This window comes from Erythrolamprus reginae, chromosome 2 (genome assembly GCF_031021105.1).
Source record: "Erythrolamprus reginae isolate rEryReg1 chromosome 2, rEryReg1.hap1, whole genome shotgun sequence".
Classification (NCBI taxonomy): domain Eukaryota; kingdom Metazoa; phylum Chordata; class Lepidosauria; order Squamata; family Dipsadidae; genus Erythrolamprus; species Erythrolamprus reginae.
In genome coordinates this window covers 199,003,715-199,030,480 of record NC_091951.1, presented here as the reverse complement: position 1 = coordinate 199,030,480, position 26,766 = coordinate 199,003,715, and the positions used below count along the sequence as shown (strand labels likewise).

General features: G+C 39.7%; 1 protein-coding gene across 1 annotated transcript in view; it reads right to left on the bottom strand.

The window, feature by feature from the left end:
* PTPN18 (protein tyrosine phosphatase non-receptor type 18) overlaps nt 1-10,458 on the bottom strand; it is a 67,249-nt gene extending 56,791 nt beyond the window's left edge. The window contains exon 1 of the mRNA XM_070741119.1: nt 10,307-10,458. Within this exon, the coding sequence (XP_070597220.1) occupies nt 10,307-10,399 (93 nt within the window). The 5' untranslated portion in view covers nt 10,400-10,458. The remainder of the gene's footprint in view (nt 1-10,306) is intronic.
* Between the last annotated feature and the right edge of the window lie 16,308 nt (nt 10,459-26,766).

The window sequence follows — 26,766 nt, the reverse complement described above, 5'->3', positions numbered from 1 at the left end:
ATGACTGTAACTTGTTGTTTGTATTCTTAAGATTTTTTAATTAATATTGATTGCTTCCTCATTGCTTATTTGACCCCTATGGTAATCATTAAGTGTTTTACCTCATGATTCTTGACAAATGTATCTTTTTCTTTTATGTACACTGAGAGCATCTGCACCAAAGATAAATTCCTTGTGTGTCCAATCGGCCACTAAAGAATTCTATTCTATTCTATTCTATTCTATTCTATTCTATTCTATTCTATTCTATTTAAAGACCAGAAAAGCTTCATTCAGCCCTTCTGGGAAATCATGTTCTTACTTTGATATTTCCTTCTCCAGAACTGGTTGGGCCACTCAATAGTTTCTCACATCCCCACCCAAGGTTGCTCCAGGTAGGGTTTTTTTTCCATCTTAAAGATAATGCAGACATTCCCTTGAGTTAAGCTGAGACAACATATTAGAATTAGCGGACAGTCTGAAAATAACATTTGTGATCTTTGGGCAAAGTGTAACATTCAGAAATAAATCTTACCTGTGGAACAGATTTTATGGATTCTCTGAGAAAGGGATGCGTCACAGAATCCTTCAAGATTGTAAAGTTTGTGTATTTTGGGATTATGGAGCTTTAAAAAAACCTCTAAAGCCCGTCTGGTTTACCTTACTGCCAGTGAAAAATGTCATCATTAGGGTATTTCAGAGTCTATCAAAACAGCTTATATCATTGGAAGGGCTCCCTAATGTTTTATCAAAATCCTTTTCATTGTAAATTGGAACCAATTGGAACCCTGTATAACAAAAGGATATAAATCTTCTTTCTCATCTACATGAGATTCTTTTAAATATTTTGAACTGGCTATTTTATCTTTTCAAACTAAACAATGCCGCTGATTAATTGCCTCAGTCACCATCATGGCATTATTATTATTATTATTATTATTATTATTATTATTATTATTATTTATTAGATTTGTATGCTGCCCCTCTCCGTAGACTCGGCAATGCTTCTTTTGTCATTTTGATAGAAGTTTCCAATCCTGCAGAGAGCTTTGAAGCTCCACCATCACATTACCTACCTCCATTCTAAGGTGGCCTTCTTCAGGTCCCGTCGACTAAACAATGTTTAGTCTTCTCTGTGGTGGCTCCGACCCTCTGGAACCAGCTCCCCCCTGAGATTAGGATTGCCCCCACCCTCCTTACCTTTCGTAAACTCCTTAAAACCCACCTCTGCCGTCAGGCATGGGGGAACTGAAACATCTCCCCCTTGCTCATATTGTTTTGGTGTTTGATTGATTGTGTGCTTGTTCTTTATATATATTGGGGTTGTTTTTATGAACTTCTTAACCTAAAATTGTAATTGGATTGGTGGGTATTGGATTTGTCACTATGTACTGTTTTTGCCATTGTTGTGAGCCGCCTCGAGTCTGCGGAGAGGGGCGGCATATAAATCCAATAAATCTAATCTAATCTAATTTCCTTTCAAGAATAGAATAGAATAGAATAGAATATTTGGAAGAGACCTTGAAGGACTTCTAGTCCAACCCACTGCTTAAGTAGGAAAACCTACACCATTTCAGACAGATGGTTATCCAGCATCTTCTTAAAAACGTCCAGTGTTGGAGGATTCACCACTTCTGGAGGCAAGCTGTTCCATAGATTTATTGTTCTGCCAGGAAATTTCTCCTTAGTTCTAGGTTGTTTCTCTTGATTAGTTTACACCCATTGCTTCTTGTTCTACCCTCAGGTGCTTTGGAGAATAGGTTGACTCTCTCTTCTTTGTGGCAGCCCCTGAGATATCATGTCTCCCCTAGTCCTTCTTTTCATTAAACTAGAAATTCCTAGTTCCTGCAACCGTTCTTCTTATATTTTAGCCTCCAGTCTCCTAGGTACCTGGTTTGGTTTCATCTGCGATTCTCAGATTCTTTGTTCAAATCATTATTTCATCCAAAACAATACTGAGTTTGTTTCAAAACTTGGTGGTACTCCATTTGTCACTTCGCTAGATGGTAGAAGAGCAGAGCAGGACTTAATATGGGTCTCACCCTCTAATTATGGGGATGAGAAAAGTTAGGTTCTTAGTGAGATCCAAAAACCTTTCCTATGCTTTTAGTGCAGTCTTCCTCCTTGCAGAGCACTGTTAAAAGGAATCTAAGTGGGTTAAGCAGGAGGTAGCAGGGGATGGCACTTTAGCAGTTTTCACCCAATGATTTTTATTTTTTTTGCTTTGTCTATCTAACTTTGAAATCAATAAAGGAGAAAATGCATAAACCAACCTTTGGACAAGATGGGGTTATGGGCTTAAAATGGGGGTTTAGAGAAACTGTAGCTTTCGATACAATGGGTCCAAGGTCCTCCAGCTAGCAGAACTGGAAATTAGGATTGTGTTCTTGAACAGGAGTTTTCAAATAACTTCAGTGTGCAGTATCTGTTAGTTAAAACAAAGTTCCCCAAAGCCATGATCAAATAGCAAAGATCTAACAATAAACAACTAATTGTGTTTGAGGTTCCACAAAAAAACAGTTTTGGGCCAGAAAAAACCCAAGAATCAAATTCAAGATACTACAAGATAATCGACTTAGAGGAGGCTATGGGCTTCCTGAGTAATTAGCCAATTAACATTTAATTTATGGGCCCATATTGTTTGCAGAATGTACTATGAAAGTGAAAACTTGATTCTTGATTGTTTTCTGGCCCAAAACTGTTTTTTGTGGAACCTCAAACACAATCAGTTGTTTATTGTTAGATCTTTGCTATATATATATTTATTTTCTTTTGTATTCCCTTCCCTAAATAGGCACATTGTTTATACCTGAGAGCTTTTTCTATGACATTTTGAATTCAGCTCCAGTTCCCAGGTGCTAATTATGTTTTAGCTTAATCAACAGATGATACCATAGTAGAACCCTGTGCTGACTAGCCTGGATGTGCCTCTAAGACATCACATGAGTTTCTTTTGTGGCTTTTGTTTCTCTCTTTGCCCAACCAGAGCTGAGCAATGGCAGGTGAGGGAAAACAGTCCATGACTTTTATTTATAGTCAATCTTGGGCTGGATAGAGAGACAGCAAAAAACTGATAAACAAATCTGGCAGAATGTCCTTTTCTTTCATCTGTATCTGGATGACTACTTCTTGGCAGAATACATTTAGTTATCCCACCTGCACAAAAACCATTTCTGGGCACAGAGAGATTATAGTATGTAGAATTACAGTTTTAGCAAACTGGAGCAGCCAGCATTCTGTCAAAACAATCCCATCTTCAAGACCACCTGGTATGATTCCATAAAACACTTTTTATCAGTGGGGAAATCCCTTTTTTCCCCCTACCGGTTCTGTGGACATGGTTTTGTAGGAGTGACAGGGGAAGGATACTGTAAAATTGATTATATTCTCTGTGGAATAACAGTTCAAAGACAAGGACTTTTCTGCCCTATTATGCCAGTTTGATATGGTGGTTAAGGTGCTGGCTTAGAAACCAGGAGACTGAGTTCTAATCTTGCCTTAGGCATGAAAGCCAGCTAGATTACCTTGAGCCAGTAACTCTCTCTCTCAGCCCAATTCATCTCACAGGTGGTTATGGAGAAAATAGGAGGAGGAGGGGGAGGAATATTAAGTATGTTTGCAGCCTTGAGTTATTTACAGAATAATAATTAAAGTGGGGAAAAGCTAATCAATAAATAAAAATTAAATTTCAATACGTACAGTCTCTGCTTCCTCTGCCTCTAACCTAAAAATGAAAGAGAAATGTGCATACAGGCATATTTCTGTTTCACTATCTAGTTTATGTGTGTGGTGTGTGTGTGGTGTGTGTGTGTGTGTATGAAAGCCAGTAAAGAAATATTTCCATTTCCTTTTTCTGTTTAAATCAGCAGGCTATTTGATTAGGTCTATTAGTCTTGAAGTCAAGATTTCTAGTATGTTGAACTAGGCTTGCACAATCTATTTTTTCCCATCCCAACATTGCACCTTAAGGATGCATTTGACTATAACCCCCAGAATTCTGAGCCAGCAAAGAAAGAAGTATGCCCCAAATTTCTCATTATTTGTTATTATTAAGTGGGGATGGACCAGGGAATATAGGGGAGGGGGAAAGGAATACTACCTTCACCTTCCTATATAATTTCATGCTATATCAATTTAGATTTAGTGCATTTCTCTTTATCTACCTTTTTCAAGCTAAGATCCTTCAAACGTTGCAACCTGTCCTCTTTGAAATGCTACTCTAGCCCTTTTATAAATTCAGTTGCTCTTTTCTGCACCTTCTCAACTTCTACAATCCTAAAATTATACATGAAATGGGAATAGTCAATTTTATTATTAATTGTTCCTTTAATAGTGACTACTGAAATGCTTTGCTATGTTAACCAGTGTGTTTATAAGAGGAAGTGAGGAGGAGCTGAGTGTTACCTAGAGTACAGATGAAAAATAAACCCATTGAATTTGAAGCACCTCTGCTCCATTTGTTTCCTAGCAGGATGTGATTACATTATGCAAAGCAAAACCTTTCCCAAATGATTTAATCCAGGACCGTGTTTGCAAATGTTTTAATCCGGTTTTAATCCGGTACATGCTGTGTAGCTGCTGACCAAACAGGTTGAATGACATCTTAAACCTGAATTTAAATGGAATGTATCCATGTTATCAGTTAGGACTTCCTTTGTGAACCCTTATTAATAGCATTTAAAAAAAAAATTCAGTTCAAGACCGGACAGACTTTGAGACATGTAGAAATATAATTTTATCAACTCGTCATAGGGCTGGCATTATTATTATTATTATTATTATTATTATTATTATTATTATTATTTAGATTTGTATGCCGCACCTCTCCGTAGACTCATACTCAGTTTAAATGCTCAGTTTATAAAGGGTGGAATGGAAAACTATAACTACTTCTTAAAATGTAGTCAGCACTTCAAGGACCAAAATATGATTCATAAAATATAGAGGGTTCCTGCATGTGGCTCTTTATGGTCAAATGTAGCTGGCTGCATTTTCCCATCTCTCTAAGTGAGCTAAGCAGTCTAATGAGTCTTTCTAGTCAGTTCACCCATACAGTGACCAATTTCAGTGTATCTTGGCACATGATATCCAGTAGCCAATTGGGATGCTGGAGAGCTTAGAAGGATTCATAATTTCAGCTGTCTAGCTGAGCATGGAAAAGTCGTGCTGGCTTTGTGTGCCAGAAACTTAGTCTCAAAGAAAAATCTGTATTCAGATTTATAAAGCATAATCTACTCTTCATTTTGCACAACAAATTGTCCCTCACAATGCTAAAGAAAGCATTCTATTTTTTGAGTGGTTGGGGAGGATTGCAGAGAGAGGCGATACAAATATAAACTTCAAATATAAACTGAACAAACAAGGTCTTGCAGAAAACCCCCACTCAGTAAAAGACCTCGGAATACTAATATCAAATTATCTAAGTACCAAAGCCCACTGCAACAACATCGCCAAAAAGGCTTTAAGTGTAGTCAACCTAATCCTACGCAGCTTTTGCTCTGGCAATCTCACACTAATTACCAGAGCCTACAAAACTTTCGCTAGACCCATCCTCGAATATAGCTCATCTGTTTGGAACCCTTACCGCATCTCGGACATTAACACCATTGAAAATGTCCAAAAATACTTCACCAGAAGAGCCCTTAACTCCTCCACTCGGAACAGAATACCCTACGAATCAAGACTTGCAATCATGGATCTTGAAACCTTAGAACTACGGCGCCTCAAATATGATCTTATTATTGCCCACAAGATTATATGCTGCAACTCCCTGCCTGTCAATGATTACTTCAGCTTCAACTGCAATAACACAAGAGCACTCAACAGATTCAAGCTTAATATTAACCGCACAAAACTTGATTGTAAAAAATATGACTTTAGCAATCGAGTTGTCGAAGCGTGGAACTCACTACCAGACTCCGTAATATCATCCCCTAACCCCCCAACACTTTACCCTTAGACTATCTACGGTTGACCTCACCAGGTTCCTAAGAGGTCAGTAAGGGGTGTACATAAGTGCACCAGAGTGCCTACCATCCCCTGTCCTATAGTCTCTCCTATATCTTCTCTTCCATCTCTTCTATCCATTCTATCTCTTTAAACTCTTTTATCTCTTACATTTTCAATTCAATTCAATTCAATTTATTAGATTTGTATGCCGCCCCTCTCCGAAGACTCGGGGCGGCTCACAAAAACAATAAAAACAATATTCTAGTGAAAACAAATCTAATATTAAAAAGCACATAAAAACCTATCATATTTAAAAAGCAAACAACACATACATATCCAAACATAAATATAAAAAAGCCTGTGGGAAAGGTGTCTTAACTCCCCCATGTCTGGTGGTATAGATGGGTCTTGAGTAATTTACGAAAGACAAGGAGGGTGGGGGCAGTTCTAATCTCCGGGGGGAGTTAATTCCAGAGGGCCGGAGCCACCACAGAGAAGGCTCTTCCCCTGGGGCCCGCCAAACGACATTGTTTAGTTGACAGGACCCGGAGAAGGCCAACCCTGTGGGACCTTATCGGTCGCTGGGATTCGTGCGGTAGCAGGCGGTTCCGGAGGTACTCTGGTCCAATGCCATGTAGGGCTTTAAAGGCCATAAACAACACTTTGAATTGTGAGCGGAAACTGATCGGCAGCCAATGCAGGCCACGGAGTGTTGCAGAGACGTGGGCGAATCTAGGAAGCCCCACAATGGCTCTCGCGGCCGCGTTCTGCACGATCTGAAGTTTCCGAATACTTTTCAAAGGTAGCCCCATGTAGAGAGCATTGCAGTAATCGAACCTCGAGGTGATGAGGGCATGAGTGACTGTGAGCAATGACTCCCTGTCCAAATAGGGCCGCAACTGGTGCACCAGGCGAACCTGGGCAAACGCCCTCCTCGCCACAGCCGAAAAATGATGATTTCTGTTATTCTCTCTAGTTATATTTTACTCCTATATGTCTCTTCTATATATCTTCTATTATTATTGTGTATTATTGTGTATTGGACAAAACAAATAAATAAATCCAATGCATAGGGGGTGGTTTTCACTTACTTCCCCTACTGGTTCGCAAATGTGAGCGCACGCACCACCTCCTCACATGCATAGTGCCTCCCGCGCATGTGATTTATTCACACACGAGCCTTCTGTGCATGCTCCAGGCCTCAAATAGGTGCACAAATAGTATAGTATACAGCTGGGACAGGAGGGCAGGGTCACCCGGAATTCCCACTACCGGTTCGGGCAAACCGGACAGAACTGGCTGAACACCATCTCTGCAGTGCATCCCTTTTAAACTTCTAAAAATATGATTCTATTGAAAGAGAATATTTGTAGCTCAGGGTTGAATTGTGGAGTCCTTGACACCCATTGAGTTTGTTTGTTTGTTTGTTTGTTGATTGATTGATTGATTGATTGATTGGATTTCTAGGCTACCCTTCTCCAGCGGACCCAGGGCGGCTTACACAATAAAATCAATAAAAAGAACAAAATGTAAGAAACCCAATATAAAATCTAATCTACAACCCCCAAACCATTAAAACCATTCATTTAAAATCAAATCACAATCATTCACTCATACTGTCATACTGGCAACGCTCAGTAACCCCAGGCCTGTATGTGTTTTTAGAGCTTGACCAGGAGAGTGGGGGCGGTGCGAATCTCTGAGGGGAGTTGATTCCAAAGGGCCGGAGCTGCCACAGAGAAGGCCCTTCCCCTAGGCCCAGTGAAGGGCTACCAAAAATTTTACTACTACACTGTGGACTTGGCTTTTGTATTTTCTTCCAACAACTTTCAGTGCAAATTGGGTCCTTTGGGGTGGAGCTCCATTTTTGCTATGCCACTGCGTTGGCCCCCCATTCGGGCAGTAGGCCACCCCTGCCTAGGCCCCACCAGATGACATTGCTTGCTGATGGGACCTGGAGAAAGCTGACTCTGTGAGCTCTAACTTGCCACTAGGATACATGAGGTAGTAGAGGTTTTTTTGCAGACATTTCATTACCAAACTAGGTTGCATCAGTTAGGTATCACCAGGGGTGGGCTACTGCCCGGACAGGGGGGAACACAGTGGGGTAACGAAAATGGAGTTCCAGCCAGAGCACCCAATTTGCACTGAAAGTTGAAAGAAAATGCAGGGCATCCTGCATAAGCCATGCCCACAGTGTGGTAGTAAAAAATTTGGTAGCCCTTCACTGGGTATCACTGATGATGTTACGTAGTTTGGTAATGAAACATCTGGGGGAAAACAAACCAAACTCAGAGAACACCAAGCGCCCCTCTCTCTGAATCATTCCTTTCTCATTTTTTGAAATTGGGGATTATTTTCTTTGGATAGGAATTTGAAGCAGAAATGCAAAGTCCTGTCCAACAGTGCAGCAGGGCACCATTACTACATTTTAAAGGTAAGTAGTTACATACAACAGCCAGAGAGGAAGAAGTTCCAACCATAATGCCCAAAGTGAGTGTTCAGTGGCTGAGAACAAATCTAAAATTGCTGGTTTCTGGCATCCTCTTCTTAGTCAGAGGTGGGATTCAGCAGGTTCTGACCAGTTCTGGAGAACTAGTAACAGAACCTGTAAGTACTTCAGAGAACCGGTAAATACCATCTCCGACTGGCCCCTCCACCATCTATTCCTCGCCTCCTGAGTCCCGAGCATTGCCACATCTGATTGTTATTATTATTATTATTATTATTATTATTATTATTATTATTATTATTATTATTACAGTATTTATTAAATTTATATGCCACCCCTCTCTGAAGACTCGGGACGGCTTACAACATATTGGTTTACTTTGATGGCAAACAAGACATTGCTTTCTACTAATAGCATAAAAAAAACCCTTTTAACAACTGCTCTCCTTGATACAGTACCTTTTCCTAGCCTAGTTCCTTAACAGTGTTTAAAAGAGAGATATGGGCAAACATAGCTCAGTTGCTAAATAGTGAAACACATATATTGGCTCTCTTCAACAGCTTCAATAGACTAGCCTTCTCTCTTGGCATTTATCACCTGGCCACTTAACCTCAGAAGAGCCCTCCACTCCTCCACTCGTAACAGAATACCCTATGCAACTAGACTTACAATCCTAGGTTTAGAAAGCTTAGAACTGCGTCACTTTAAACACAACCTAAAACCTACAATGTCCTTCCTGTCAACGATTACTTCAGCTTCAATCACAACAACACACGAGCACACAACAGATAAAAACTTAAACTGCTCTAAACTCGACTGCAGGAAATACAAGTTTAGTAACCGAGTCGTTGATGCATGGACCTCACTACCTGACCCTGTAAGTGTCATCACCTAAACCCCAAAACTTTACCCTTAGACTATCCACTGTTGACCTCTCCCGATTCCTAAGAGGTCATAAGTGCACCAGAGTGCTTTCCATCTCATATCCTAATGTTTCTCTTTTACTAGTATAATGTATATAAATATTCGTAAACTCCTTAAAATCCACCTCTGTCGTCAAGCGTGTGGGAACTGAAACATCTCCCCCTGCCTATGTAGTTTTCTGTGTATGATATGACTGTATGTATGTTTTTTATATATTGGGGTTTCTTGTTTTTAGACTTTTTAAATGTATTATTGTTTTTTTAGATTCTAACTATTAGATTTGTCATTATATATTGTTTTTATCATTGCTGTAAGCCGCCCCGGGTCTAAGTAGAGGGGTGGCATACAAATCTAATAAATAATAATAATAAAATAATAATAATATTATTATATCTTTGTATACTGATACGTAGTTGACAAAATAAAAATTTAAAAATGGTAGAGGGATTATCTTTGCTTTTTCCTTAGCTTTGGCAAAAGCACACAACAGTCTTTGCAAGACAGACATCAATCAAGGGTTCATACAACAGCACATCAGCTCTTCAATATGATAACGCATGCACTGATACACGAGCAAAAAGACATTTTTTCAGTAGGCCAATTCCACAGAAGCATTTACCAGGTCAGTTGCGCACCCACCAATATCCCTTTTTTCTTTCCTATGTATGGGGGGGGGGGGGGAAGGAAAGCATACATTTTGTAGGTCAGGCAAAAGCTCAACGTGTGCGTCTTTCTTGGAACAGAAACACAGAGCCAGCAACAGCTGTTGAATTTCTGTTTGCTGGGTACCTAATCAAAGCACTAGAAAACTGGGAGAAAGAGAGACAAAACCCAACAAACAGCTTTGCTGTTGCTTCACTCCTAGCAAAGACAAACCTTTGGCGGTAGAAAAAAAAAAGAGGAAAATAGGTACTGACAGGGACAGCACAGGGTAGAGCGAAGTTACTTCACAGCTTCCCTGAGGCCCCGCTCTTCACTTCCAGAGAAATAGATCTCGCTCACCTGGAATTCCTCAGCCAGCTGCCCTTTCTCCTGCCCAGCCTTAGCTTCCACCTGGGCTAGGAAGCCCTTCAGGTATTCTTTACAGCGATTCATCCCTCTGCTGAAGGAGAGGGAACGGTGGCAACTGAAGCTTCTGAAATGCTAAGAGGAAGTTGACATCCTAGCACCACGCCTCCAGATTGTGGCTAGTGGGAAGGGCCCAGCAGACCTGGCTGGCTCTCTGCCTGCGCTCAGGGATGGCAGCTTTACTGCACACTGAGAACAGGGTGTGAACACTGAGCACCTGAGAAGCACAGGTCCACCAGCACTGTTCTTTGTACAGGCTCAAGATTTACTCCACAGATAGTAGCATCCTTAATTGTCAGTTCCCAGTGTGGAATCTGGGGGAGACTGTTCCCCGCCCCAGCAAGTTCTGTACTGTACACATAAATACCTAGCCTTACCTAGTTTATTATTTAAAAAAATTAAAAGTTAATGGGAAACCAAAGAAAAGCATAGACTTCCTGAATAGACTTCCCTGTATTTCCAACAATGGCTCCTGACTTGACCATCATTCTTAGAAAATAAAATGCTTTGCAGCTGGAACCCTCCTTAGCTGTCATTAAATGTGCATTTCTACCATATGCTCTGAAAATTACATGTACAGTGTACAATAAGTGTCTGCGTTTGCGTGTGTGTGTGTGTATGTAACATATTTTTGCTGGTAATGAAAATGAAGGGAGATTAATATAGATCTATTTCAAGCTATTTAGCTCTCATCAGCCAGCCATACCCTTACCGGGATATGAACCTGAGCAGTCTGCCTGATAAGGCAGTAGCTTTTAACCTCTAGGCCACAGATTCTCCTCCTGTCTCAGCTTTTAGAAGGGAAGAGTTATATATGAGGGTTTTGTCCTTCTTTCTGTCGAATCACCCTGGTATACCCAAATATGGGATGGAGCATACTGCTTCTTTTTTTGCCTCTCGGCCCCTTCAAATCTCAGTAAGGGTATGGCTAGCTGATGAAAGCTAAATAGCTTGAAATAGATCTATACGTCTTTCATTTTCATTATCAGCAGAAATATATTACACATATAGAATATAGTTTTTCAGCTATAAAATTAACTGCCTGGATGGCCCCTGGAGGGGGCTGAGAAGCAAAAAGGAAGGTCTAGAAGTTAAAGCTACTGCCTTGCAGGCAGACTCCCCAGGTTCAAATCCTGGTAAGGTTATGGCTAGCTGATGAGAGCAAAAAAGCTTGAAAAAGATCTATACTAATCTTCCTTCCTTTTCATTATCAGCAAAAATATGTTACATATATGTAGTGATGGGCGAACCCAACGGTGTTCGGGTTCGGCAAGTTCGGCCGAATTTTATGAAAAATTCGGCCGAACCCGAACTGAACTCGAACCCGAACAAGGAATCCTTCCCATGAAGAGATTCCGGGGGTGGAGCTTTGACGTCACCGGCAGGTTGCTAAGGACGCCAAGGTGATCACTTCCTGAATTCCATGGAATCCAGGAAGTGATCACCTTGGCGTCCTTAGCAACCTGCCAGTGACGTCAAAGCTCCGAACGCTGAACACGACCCCAAACTTTGGAAAAATTTCGTGTTCGTGTTCGGCATACTGAACACCGCAAAATTCAGTACGGACCCGAATTGTGCAGGTTCAGTTCGCCCATCACTAAATATGTGTATATGTATGTGTGTGTGTATGTATATATACATAAGCCCAAAATAGATCTATATTAGTCTCCCTTCCTTTTCATTATTATCAAAAATATGTTTTACACACACACACACACACACACACACACATACAGTATATATCCGATTTTATATTCTAATCTATTTAGTATTTCAGGTTTTGCTAGCCACATTGAGGTCTTGAATGAAAGGAAAAGCAGGACCTCATTCAATCAAATAAATAAAGTAATCATCTAAGAAACTGCTTAACCTGTTAGAACTGCTCTCAGCTGCCATAATAGTGTACATCCGCACACCATAATTCATGTCACATGGTATTTTTTCCATGTTACATTTGCATCACTAGTTCTAACCTATGTGTGTTTCTTGTAAATACTGTAGAAAGTTTATCTTCATAATAGAAGGACACTATTGTATAATGTTGATATCATTTTATTATACTCTTCTGTGTATAGTTTCTCTTATGGTAAAAAGGCCTAGGATCTGGTTATTGTTCTATTGCTGCAGTAACAACATAAATTATGTACTGTGAAAACATATCTCCGTGGACTAATGCAGTAGATGGATGAAATAACAAAGTCCAGGAAATTTAAAAAAATCATTGTGGCCAATGCAAATGATATCTTTTGCATAATTTACATTATTTGCACAGTAACATCATCACAGGAATTTCACTAGAATTTGGTCTACCGTACCATGTAAAGCTTCTTCAGCTGAAATCGAGAAAACTGAAGACTCACTGTAAGTGAAAGTTCTAAGCTTATTTTTTTTCCATTTTAATTTCATTTCTTGTTTCTAATCCTCATGGGTTTCCAATACACATGGTTTCTCATAACAGAGGATTGAAATGTTTATTTTAAGCAGTTACATTGAGTTTTCATATTGATTTTCCTCATCCACAAGTTCCCATTACAAGACCACAAGGTGCTAAAATTGCTTGGTTGGGTGAGGGCCTTGAGAAAGAAGTATGAAGCTATGTGGTTTTGGAATCTGAAGTGAAATTGAATTACGGTAGCTTTAGTTGAAAATATAACAGAGGGGGAAATAGAAGCAGCTCAAGAAATCTCATGGTAGTTAATATCGTAAGCTAAACTAAACTCATTATACCCTTATAGGAAGAGAGGGTATAATGAGTTTAGTTTATGATATTCACAATAGAAAGCTCCTGGCAATAATAATTTTTAAAAGACCAGGAATAGGGGATGATATGAAGTATTCCAACAGGCCTATCATAGCAAATTCTTAATGCTTCAAAGAGGAACAAACCAAGAATGACAATGGATTAGTCTTTAGGTATACAAATCTAATAAATAAATGATAAATAAGGATTAGTCTTCACTCTTCAAGGATACATATATATATATATTAGATTTATCTATCTATCCATCCATCCATCCATCCATCCATCCATCCATCCATCCATCCATCCATCCATCCATTCGATTTTTATGCCACCCTTCTCCTTAGACTCAGGGCGGCTTACAACATGTTAGCAATAGCACTTCTTAACAGAGCCAGCATATTGCCCCCACAATCCAGGTCCTGATTTTACCCACCTTGGAAGGATGGAAGGCTGAGTCAACCTTGAGCCGGGGATGAGATTTGAACCGCTGACCTACAGATCTACAGTCAGCTTCAGTGGCCTGCAGTACAGCACTCTACCTGTTGCGCCACCACGGCTTATTATATCCTGCTTAAGTACTGATAACTATTCAAGGCAGCTAATACTGACTAAAATAGGAATGCAAAAAGGAAAGGTATGAAGCATACCTAAAATTTAGTACCTTCTTTAATTAACAATCCTGGGAAAAGTGATGGGTTTTGGGTTGTTCTTCTAAAAGTAGACCAAATGGGAACAAATGATCATTCTCAAGGGAATACATTCAAGAACCTTTCCCATGGCTAGTATGCTGTAGTAGTTAAGGTGTTGGATTAATAGCAATGAGTCCCAGGTTCTAATCCATCTTCACCCTGAGTGACTTTGGACTAGTCACTATCTCTCAGCTCAACCTATTTTACAGGACGTCAATGCTAGTGGAGACAAGAGGCGAGATCACTATCTGTGCTGCCGTGAGGCCCTAATGGAAAGTCAGGATATAAAGTGTTATGTCTCTGTAAGCCGTTTTGAAAATGAACGCTGATTGGCTAAGACGCGGCAAGTCAAATGGACTTGTCGCCAATTTCAACGAACTGTCAAAAGTTTCCTGCTTTCCCGAAAAGTATAAATAGCCGCGGTTTCAAGCCATTGTTTCTGTTGGAGACTGAGAGTTGATCATTTCTACTTGTCTGTGCTAATAAAGAGCTGATTATTAGCCCGTGGTCGCCAATCTCCTGATTTAACATAAAGTATATCCAATTAATTAATTACAAGAGCTTCTCCTGAAAATCTTCATAGGTCACTAAACAGGAGGATTTTCGGATATCATGGCTCTAAATCACTTGGGTTTTAAAAATTAATATCGATAAAACCTTAAAGTGCTTTCGGAAAGGGGTTATATGATCTATTTTATAGTATTTCCTACAATTTAGCAGGCCTAGCCGCCCCATTTTGCATCCTTCTGCAATTTATAGATTATAAGAGTAATCCTGTATAATATGCATTGTAATGCTCAAAACAGCAGATTTTAGACATGCTTTTATTTATCAAATTTATATGCCACTTGTCTCATAGCGTGAGGCAACGTAAGTTCCCCTAAATAACACTGCACCTTTTAAAAGCAGCTAAAGTCCTGTAAATGAAGAGCCACATATAAGCATCTTCAAACCTAATCTTTTTTATTGAATTAATCTGCTATAAAAAGGTTAGGTTTGAAGATGTCTGTACGTGACCGTTCTCTTCTTGTATTTGGAAAGCCAATGTGGTTAAGCGAGAAAGCGTTTATTTACAGGACTTCAGCTGCTTTTTAAACATGCAATATTTCTCTGTGACTCTGTGAAACAAACTCTGTGGTTTCTTTCCCAAACCCCATAAACTTTCACCTTAGACTCTCTACTGTCAACCTCACCCCATTCCTAAGAAGCGTGCATAAGTACACCATTGTGCCTTCCATTCCTGGCTTAATGTTCTATTGTCCTAATTTATCTGTACTTACTTTCCTTTTGCTTATGTTTATACCTACCTTGTACATGTTTGACAAATAAATTAATTAAAAAAACAAAATAAACAATAGGTCAGCTTTGAATGGGCCTCACTTGGTCTCAGTTTCCCCCTCTTGATTGCGCTGAGAGGGGGTGAAGGGTGGGGTGTTCAAGCAGAGAAGCTCAGCAATAAAACTATTAATAATTTGTGGTTTTTATTTTTAAAATGTAAGTTCCGGCTTAGGTCTTAAATGGGTGTCATTAAAACAACCCATCCAGAATTTTGGTTAATACAGAGATTTTGAAACTTTGCTAGCTCAGTAGACCAACTGCCCTCGAGTAAAGCTATCTCACCCCTAATCTTAGAGGTTTCCAGTGTGAGCAAGTAGGAAACAAGTTGTGGCATGTTTCTAAAAGAAAGTTAAAAGAAGGTGTGTGCATTAATAACTCATGTCTATTATATAACTACTAGAAAAAGGTTGAACAAGTCTATAGGCGTTGTGAATATTCATATAAATTATTTTTTGCAAAATAACAAAATGATGTATTAAAGAAATCATTCATTATATTGCAGCTACAGGAATGACTGTATGGCTCCAATTATACCTAAGGTGGAGATGCAATGGCATTACCAGTCTTTAGCAAGATTGGAAAGAGGCATCACAATCACATCGAGATAATCATCACCCATCCTGCAAAGTTGGGCCCATAGAAGAATTGTGTGCTTCTGTATGAGTAAGATCCATTGGACTCTGAAACTTAATAATTCAATATAATATAACTCATGGCATTTTATTTTCTTCTTCCTCCAAAAAACCCCATGTAGCTTTCCTTCTTTACAATAGCCCAGTGAGGGAAATTGGGCTGAGAGGGGCGGCATACAAATCTAATCAATCAATCAATCAATCAATCAATCAAATAAATAAATAAATAAATAAATAAATAAATAAATAAATAAATAAATAAATAAATAAATAAATAAATAAATAAATAAATAAATAAATAAGAAAGAAACCAACCAACCAACCAACCAACCAACCAACCAACCAACCAACCAACCAACCAACCAACCAACCCTAAAATAATCTAGTCTAGTTAATTTCTAATTAAAATCTTGGGCATATAAAATATTGACCCAGAATATCATTTGTTTTGTTTGCTCAATCTGCTGGGTTGCATAAACAGTGAATTATGGTTTATTTGATAAACCATAGTTAAACAAACCTTAGTTTAACATAATAGATGAAACCAGGAGTGGGTTGCAGTTACCTTTGCTACTGGTGCGCATCGCGATGTTTCATCCCCTTGTCTGACTTTACCTCCGCGCATGCTCAGAAGGACTTTTCAGCCCGAAATACTGCTGAGGTAATGCTCAGCTATGTTTCATATGAAGAAATAAAGGTTGGTATTAATCTGGGGGTGGGTGGGAGAGATTTTCATCAAAGCTGAAGATGAGGAGAAGCCATTCCAACCCAAAAAATAACCGAAAATTCCCCCAAAAAGATGGTGGTGTGCACGGACCGGCACAGACAATACCAGAACAGTCACACCATAATTACATCACTGGCGGGCTGCTACTGGTGCGCACATACTGGTCTGCACCAGTAGGAACCCACCCCTGCAGGGCTTCTAGTTGGTTTGGACCATACCTATCATAATAAACTATGTTAAATACATGCAGTAATGGGCAGCCAATTTTTTATTGCCACACTGTGGGTGTGGCTTATTTTGTGGGTGTGGCTTAATGGTCATGTGACTGGATAGGAGTGGCTTTCCAGCCATGTGACCAGGTGGGAGCGCTTGAACAATCATCATCGTTTAAGTGAACTGTTAAGTACTTGACTTACAACCTTATCCGTGTCGCTCGCTGGGGTGGCAATTTGCTTCGCGTTTCCCACGCTCTCCTTCCTGGGTCACCCCCTGCCTCAGGCTGGGTAGCTAAGCGACTGGGTTCTGCCAGAAGCATAAATGCTGCCAGCGCCGCTTCCACCCATGTCTTCTGCTTGCACCTCACGTGGGACGTGGCTGCGGGATGCTGAAGGGGAGCCGGGCAGGAGAGAGGGAAGCTTGTCCGAGGCCAGGAAGGAGGAAAGAGGAAAAAAGCAAGGAGCGCAGATGCAGCAGCAGGGGGGAAAAGGAGAGCCGAGCTGAGACCAGTAATCCAGGAAGTGACAGCCCCCAATCAGCTGGAGCTGCACATGCATCTTCATTTCCACCGGTAGAACTGCGTTCCACCCCATCCTGCCTGCTGCCCACCCCTGACTACATGTGACAGGAGCTGTACATCAACATATTAAGAGAGGACACAATTGCAGAAAGCTCATCAGCACACTTGCTACAGAATAATCAGAAAATCAGGATCCATAGAGACAAAGGTTACAAATATGTCTTTAGCTCTTTCCTCACATTCATCAAAAGCTATGATAGGCAGTACTAGATGTGAAATTCAGCAGGTTTTGACAGGTTCTGGAGAACCAGTAGTGGAAATATCAGCAAATACAACCTCTGGCTGGTCCCAACATGGGGTGCGAGTGTAGATTTTGCAGTATCCTTCCCCTGCCACGCCCACCAAGTCACGCTCAGAAAACCAGTAGTTCAAAAAAATAGGATTTCACCACTGAACAGTATTGTGTATTATTGTGTATTGGACAAAATAAACAAACAAACAAATAAAATAAATAAATTTTAAATTTTGTATATTAAACATCTCCCAGAGTTTTAGTGGAGTTGGATGACTTTTAAATGTTATTCAAGAAATAAATAGAATTTCAAATAGAAACTTTATTCCTTTTAATTTTAGAATATTGACAATCTATTGAATTTGCAAGACAGCCTCATACTTCTACTATAGCCTTTAATTTTTATTTGCCAAACGGTAATTGTATGAATCTGTTTAACTTCTGATTCAGCCACCTGTAGGGGGAATACAGTATATTTATTTACCAGATTTTGCTATCTTGGGGGGTTGGGAAATATGATCCATTTTTCCTACTATTTAATCATAGGTCAGTGACTGTATATGGAAAGTCCCTTCAAATATGTCTGTAAATGGAAGAATGCAAAGCCAATAAGGCAGATGTGTAGCAGTTCTAACTTTCAGCACGTCCTTTCAAACTGAGAATTATTGAGGATACTGGATCTGGACAGCAAATACCTGGAGGGCATCAAATATTAAGATTTTTCTGTCTCTCTTTCCTATAGACTGAGGTTTTACAGCCCAGATCTACATAAGTTCAAGTCACAAACCCCCTTTTTCTACAAGCCCTCATTCTCCTTAGTTTTAGGCAGTGAAGGGCTACCATATTTTTTACTACCACATTGTGGGTGTGGCTTATGCAGGATGTCCTGCATTTTCTTTCAACATCTTTCAGTGCACATTGGGTATTCTGGGGTGGAGCTACATTTTCACTACCCCACTGCGTCCCCCCACTGTCCGGGCAGCAGCCCACCTTTGGTTTTAGGTATTTGAGAACTATGATGAATCAGTGGCTGCAGTTTGTTGATGCTGTTGTGTGTTTTCTTGGTTATTGTTACTTCTTGTTACCTAAAGAATTCATTACCAGATTTTATAGTATCATCCCCTAACCCCCAACATTTTACCATTAGACTTTCCATGGTTGACCTCTTCAGATTCCTAAGAGGTCAATAAGGGGCGTATATAAGTGCACCAGAGTGCCTCCCATCCCCTGTCCAATTATCTCTCTCATATATATATATATATGTGTGTGTGTGTGTGTGTGTGTCATATGTTTTTTTGCTGAATTTGAAAATTAAGGGAGACTAGGATAGATCTATTTCGGCCTTATTTTGGCCTCATCAGCTAGCTATACCCACTGGAACTTGAACCTGCAACCTTTGCCTGCAACCTTGCCATATATATATATATATGTGTGTGTGTGTGTGTGTGTGTGACATGTTTTTTTTTTGCTGAATTTGAAAATTCATATATGACGGTCTTGGTATATTCGGGTTTCTTCCCGTGTAGGGTTTGGAAATTTCTGGTGATGTTTCGACGAGGTCACACTCATCATCTTCAGGCTGGTGTTTCTGTCCTTGTTCTAAGGCGAACACTGTGAGACCTGAGCTGCCTTCCTTCGATAAATACTGGTGGCTGGGTGTGGTTTGATGGCTCAGCAATTGCCTGCTGTGTAGAAACTTCCTGGTGAGTCAGTGGGGTAACATCTGGGGTCGTTGATGTAGCTGAAGTATGCTGATTAGTTAATGGTTGTTGATTAGGCGTGATATCCTGAGTAGTTGGAGCTTGCAGGCTACTTGATTATTTTGCAATGTGTGTTCTGAGTCTAGTTTCAGTTTTTATGGCTGGGTTACTTTTGAGGGCTGGTTTCCAGATGTCTGGTAAGCGGGAGGTATCATCCCGCTTGTTCATATTTTGGGGATGTTTTTCTATCTCGATGGCTTCCATGATTATTCTTTTGCTGTAGTGTTCTGTTTTGGAAATTAATTTAGTGCTGTCAAAATCAATTTCATGTCCTGTAGTTTTGAAGTGTTGGAAAAGGGAGGAGGTTTTTTTTCCTTTCCTTAATGCATTCTTATGTTCTGAAACACGTGCATTTACTCTCCTGTTGGTTTGTCCAATATATGTGGCTGGGCAGATTTTACATGGTATTTCATAAACTCACTGGTTTTCTAGCTGGATCAAAAATTTTGAGTTTATCAAATACCATGTAAAGCAATTGCTGAGCCATCAAACCACACCCAGCCACCAGTATTTATAGAAGGAAGGCAGCTCAGGTCTCGCAGTGTTCGCCTTAGAACAAGGACAGAAACACCAGCCTGAAGATGATGAGTGTGACCTCGTCGAAACGTCACCAGAAATTTCCAAATCCTACACAGGAAGAAACCCGAATATACCAAGACCGTCATACCTGTACCCGTGAAAATCTACGAAAACAAATATATACACATACATACATACATACATACATACATACATACATACATACATATTCTTTCTGATCCCAGTAGGGGTATGGCTAGCTGAATGAAGCCAGAACAAGGCCGAAATAGATCTATCCTAGTCTCCCTTAATTTTCAAATTCAGCAAAAAAACATGTGACACATACAGATAGAATTGTCGGCTATCAATAAAATTAACTGCCTTGGAAATGGCGCTGGGTTGGGCCGAGAGGCAAATAAGGAGCTGTGATGTTCCTTCAATACACCAGGGTGATTCGACACAAAAATATGTAACCCTTCCCTGGTGCAGAGCTGAAGGGATTGGATAGTGTAGCCTAGAGGATAATTCTCTGCCTTACAAGGCAAAGGTTGCAGGTTCAAGTCCCAGTGCGTATGGCTAGGTGATGAGGCCAAAATAAGGCCAAAATAGATCTATCCTAGTCTCCCTTAATTTTCAAATTCAGCAAAAAAACATGTGACATATATATCTTATATATTAATATATATATCTTCTATTCCTATAACCTACTTTCTATTCTTTCATTCATATATCTTTTAGCTATATCTTTTATTCTATCCTTTCATTATTATATTTTACTATGAGCATATCCTCTGTAACCTTCATCTTTTTTTTGACAAAATAAATAAATAAAATAAAAAAAAGAAATAAAGAAGGTATAGAGAAAGAAGGTACAGATATGTTTCTGGAATTCCTTCTAGTCCATTGACCAGCAGGGCACATATAGCTTTGTCCTTGCATGCACTGGGAAAAAAGGGCCAAGATGCATGCATTCTGTTGTGGGTCATGTGACTGGAAGAGGAAGGGGTGGAGTCTTAGAATGGAGCTGTGATGAATGTTCCTAGTCATGCAGCTTAATTGTGCCCCTTTTTCTTTCTCCACACCAAATTTGGCTCCATTCTGTTTAGTCTTTGGAAAGCTATGTGCTGATGAACAATTCCAACTTCCTTTACAATCATTTTTTTTCAACATTCCAGTCAGATTGGAAATAACAATGAATATGTCCTATGCCGAGTGTATGGGAGGTGGGTGCTCTTCCTCGCTGCCTCAGAGTCCCTCTTTTAGCCTTAAAGGTTTGGATTTTTTAAAATTCACCTCACCTCAACTTCTTTCGGCAGTGACTGTCCTCCTCCTCTTCTTCCTCCTCCTCCTCCCACCCAAATTCCGAGCTTTTATTTCTTTCCTAATGGGTTTTCAAGCATTATTTGCTTTTATATTGATTCCTATGGAAAAAATGGCTCCTACTTAAGAACGTCTCTACTTAAGAACCTGGTCATGGAACAAATTAAGTTCTTAAGTAGAGGTACCACTGTAGTTCAGAACTGAACTTGGGGTCCTTGATGCTCCCCGAGTTTAGCTGCAGACATTTAATTACCAAACTAGATAACATAATCAGTGCTAGCGGTCTGTGTTTGCTCCAGAGGTGGGTTCCTGCCAGTTTGGATTGGTGCATGCACACACATCACATCAGGAAGCAAACTGGCAGCAAGGTAAGCCAGAATCTACCCCTGGTTTGCTCCCTGTTTATATATGCTAGCTCACTGTTTCCCAACCTTGGCAACTTGAAGATATTTGGACTTCAACTCCCAGAATTCCCCAGCCTGGCTGGGAAATTCTGGGAGTTGAAGTCCAGATATCTTCAAGTTGCCAAGGTTGGGAAACACTGTGCTAGCTTGCTCTGTAGTGTTGTTGGAGGTGGGGTTTTCTCCTTGATAGCTTCTTGGTTAGGGTACAGTGTTTTCTGTTTGCTTGAGGCTTATTTGCGGTATGATAATGTTATCCTTTACATAGCTTGTATTGCGTATGTTGTAGTGCAGGCATGTCAAACTGGTGGCCTGCGGACTGGATACGTCAAGCACAGGCAAAACCCACCCTGGCTCCACAAAGGCAAAAAACATTCTGATATGTCACAATCTGGCCTGTGACGCAATCAAGTTTGACACCTGAGATGTAGTGGGTTAAATTGTCAAGCACTTTTTGATAAAGTTCTATGGGTATCCATTTTGTTGGAAGATGTTATATCGGTGATTAGTTTTCTTTTTCTGGTATTCTGGGTTGCTGCAGATCATTTGTACTTTTTGTAAAAGACAATAGTCCTTTTAGTAGATCTTTTAGTAGACAGATTATTTGCCCACCTTGCTAAAGCATGGTTAACTCAACCATAGTTGGTTGATTTAACAATTCCTGGGTTTGCACAACTTTGTGAACCATAAGCTACTCACTCTAGCTCTATTTGCAAAACAGAGGGTGACACTAACTAGCCAAAATTGTTTTGTGAACTTAGTATCCTAGGTTTCATCTAGCATTGCCACAGATAATAGTGTCAGCTTTTGATAGTAATTTATATTTTACCTTCTTTCACATACCTGCTTATCTTAATGAAGTTAACTGGGGGAAAGACCGAGAAAAAACCTCCAACTTTTTGAAGGGTGTTGATATTGGATTGTCATAGGTTTGGGGAAGATCATTTTAGTGTCATTTTGTGAGATACATCACTTTCTTATTTCCTCGCACAAATATTCAGATTTTGAATGTGCAATATGGGTATACTGTATACTGTACCTTTAAATATCTGAGGGTGGAGAGAGATGGTGGAATTCCAGAATTATAAAATGTTGGATTGAAATAGGTGTTACGGGCCACTTATGACTCTATTTTTACCTTTCAGACCAAAAGCAAAATATTTCATCTAAAAAAGCAAAATATTTCATCCAATATATGTTCAGAAAGGGGAAAACTATTTTCAAACTGGCATTTTTAATCAATGGTTTCTGTATACCAATATGACATTAATTCCAAGAGGAGGAAGTAGATACGGTAAGCAGCAATATAAATTTTCCAAATAATGTCATTGCTCTCCTATCCTTTGCAAAGATCTGGTTCCTTTAGTGCAGTGGTTCTCAACATTGGGAATGGGACCACTTTGGGGTTCGAATGACCATTTCACAGGGGTCGACTAAAACCATGGGAAAAGACAAATTTCCCATGGTGCTAGGAACTAAAGCTTCTGTTCTGGTGCCTTGGAACATATTTTTACAATCCGACCAATCAGGCATTTACAGTGGGGGTATCCCTCTGACCTTCCTGCCAATCAGCTTAAAGCTCTGTTGGGAGAATTAGCGCTAGACTTATGATTGGGGTTCACCACAACATGAGGAACTGTATTAAGGAGTCATGGCATTAGAAAAGTTGAGAACCACTGCTCTAGTGTAATACAGAAATGCCAATATTTAATGTGAAAATTGTTTTTGGGGAAAAAAAACTTGCTCTGATCTAGAAGCACTCTTCTTAGGTTCTTCAGAATATATAAACAGAGAGGATTAGTTCTCCAAATTGTGTTTTATAGATTCCAATTTTGCCACCTAGTGTCTATTATGCAAAATGCTACAGTAAGATATTAGAATATACAGAGAATTTTAAATTACTTTTCTAAAAATGTACTTTAAAAATCTAATAGTTATAGGCAACACTTCTGATTTTATATAGGTTATTTACTTCACTTCCACCACCTAATCCTCCTTTAACGTGCATCAGCTCTTCTTGCAGGGATAATGCACCTCTTCTTCCACCTCTCCATGTGACCAGCAAGGAGGAGGAAGAGATCTGGTTCCTTCATAAGAGGTATGTTCTCTCTCTCCCCCCTGCCCCCAGTGTGCAGGATCTAGCATTCTCAAAATGGCTGCTTTACAGGAGTGCATTTTGAGGAGAGAGGGTCGGTCTGACAGACACTCAAGTCTCACTCAAGAAAAAAAAAAGTTGCTCCTCTGGTTGGAAGTAGCACACAATTGCTACCAACCTGCTAATGCACGAGTCAAAAAGAGGGCTGTGGAAATATTTACAGACATCTCAGATCCTGGATACAAAATGTTTCAAGTCCTACCCTCAAAACAACACAGTAGAGCACTGCACACCAGAACAGTTTTTCCCCCAAACACTATCACTTTCCTAAACAAATAATTCCCTCAACACTGTCAAATAATCAAAATAATCAAAAAACAGCCCTGCCACTACCTAGAAACAAACAAGATAATAATCAATAGCCAACATGGGTTTGTCAGAAATGAATCATGCCAAGCCAATCTCATATCATTTTTCAACACCATAAACAAATCAGTAGACCAGTGTAATGCAATTGACCTAATACACTTGACTTTAGTAAAGCTTTTGATAAAGTAGACCACAACCTACTACTCTACAAATTGACAAAAAGTGGGATAGACTACAACACATGTAGATGGATTAACAGTTGGCTGACCAACTGCACCCAACAAGTAGTACTCAACGGTTCCAAATCCACATGGAAGGAGATAGGCAGTGGGGCACCTCAGGGTTCAATCCTGGGTGCAGTGCTCTTCAACATATTAATCAATGACATAGATGAAGGAATAGAGGGGGAACTAATCAAATTTGCAGACAACACCAAGCTGGCAGAAGTAGCCAATACCCCAGAGGACAGGCTCAAAATACAGAAAGATCTAGATAGATTATTACTGTGGGCTCAAACTAACAAAATGAAATTTAATGTTGAAAAAAGCAAAATCTTACACCTAGGTAAGAAAAACCTAAGACACGCACACAAATTGGGAGAAACCACACAGTGAGTGTGAGAGAGATCTTGGAGTTTTGGTGGATAACCAACTAAATATGAGCCAGCAATGTGCAGCGGTGGCTAAAAAAGCCAACACAATGGTAAACTGTATCAACAGGGGGATACACTCCAAGATTAAGGAGGTATTAATACCACTCTACAATGCCCTAGTCAGACCACACCTAGAGTACTGCACTCAATTTTGGTCACCCCACTACAGAATTGGGGACATTGAAACTCTAGAGAAAGTACAGAAAAGAGCAACTAAAATGATAAGGAGACTGGAAACCAAGACATATGAAGAGAGGTTGCTGGAACTGGGCATGGATAGTTTAACAAAAAGGAGGACCAAAGGGGACATGATAGCATGATATCAATATACATATATTTGAGGGGTTGCCACAGAGAGGAGGGGATCACACTAGTTTCCAGGGCATGAGAGGGCCAGACCAGGAGCAACGGATCGAAACTGACCAAGGAGAGATGCAATCTGGAAATAAGGAGGAACTTTCTGACGGTGAGAGCGATCAACCAGTGGAATGGCCTGCCAGCAGAGGTTGTGAACGCCCCATCATTTGACACATTCAAAAGGAAATTGGATTGCCATCTGGTTGGGGTGGTGTAGGGTTTCCTGCTTGAGCAGGGGGTTGGACTTGATGACCTGCAAGGTCCCCTTCAACTCTAATAAGTAAGTAAGTAAGTAAGTAAGTAAGTAAGTAAGTAAGTAAGTAAGTAAGTAAGTAAGTAATAAGTAAGTAACTAAGTAAGTAAGTAAGTAATTCCTGGGAGAGGGGCGGCATAGAAATCCAATAAATAAATAATCTTCTCATTGTTCCCATCACCTATCTGCTCCCACAAATGACTGCATAACTGTAACTTTGTTGCTTCTTTGCCTTACAATTTATATTGATTGATTCCTGATATGATTGGATTGCTTATTTGTACCCGGACTATTATTAAGTGCTGTACCTTATTATTCTTGATGAACTTATCATTTCTTTTATGTACACTGAGAGAATATGCACAAGACAAATTCAAGGCCAATAAATTCTATTCTATTCTATTCTCTTTCTATTTTCTATTCTTTTCTCTATTCTATTCAAACCTTGTTCTGAATATGGAGCACACTCAAAAGACAAGGTGGAAATGCAAGAGCTGGAGAAGACACTAAAGGTCCAGTGGAGCTTCTGGCTGCCAGTTACCTTTCCTTAATTCAATCTGTGAAGTTTAGTCACCATAGGCATCTGGCTGATTTTAGCAAATTAGTGGATTAATGATGTGTGATTTATTGGCGTTTTTGAAATGTTTTTAAACTTGTTAAAATGAAACAATGAACTCTATTTCACACCTTAAATGCTGAGTTTTTATTATTACATGTAGCTTTTTTTATCTTCAGTTTTAGCTCACCTTAATAATTATATTTTTTTCCAGACTGCATAATCACTTGTAATGGCTCCTATTTTATATTTTCATTGCATTTTCTCCCCCCCCCCCCAAAAAAAATGAAATAGAAAATAAGACATAAAAGCTAAGCAGGCTCAGAGCTGGATATTACAGTATTGGCAATGAAAATCAGAAAGCCCTAGCCTAAACCTGGAATTTTACAAAATATCCCGAAGAAAGCAATGCCCAAACCATCTCCCTCTTATATATAATTTATGTTGGGTTTTGTCTAAGATCCTCCAGCTTGTTAAAAATGTGCCCATTTTTTAAAACCATCCTCACTTTAAACTTCGCAGTTCTTTTATGTAGGTTGCAAACACTGAATCGCAAAGCAGTGGTGAATATTTATTTGCACGGAGGTGAAATCAAAATAAAAATCCGGAATAGGAAAACAGTAGGAAATGCTATTTTACAGTTTCTCTTAAATGTTCGATTTTGTATTATTGCCCTTAGGAGAGATGCCCCAGAAAATAAATTCTTAGGGTGCGTGGATTTGAGTTTATGACGATTGTAATGTAATATCGTACCGCAGTGCAAACTGCCATTCCGGAAAAGGGCTTTACCTTCCCGCTCCATAGGACAATAACAAGAGACACTGCCAAATAATCCAGCGCCAATGAACTACCAAACGAGCAAGAGCTGCCAAAGCATACAAACTGACGTCATCCCCCAGTCCTCCGCAAACAATGACAGCTTGCACCAACTTCACCGGCTTGGCTTTTATATCGT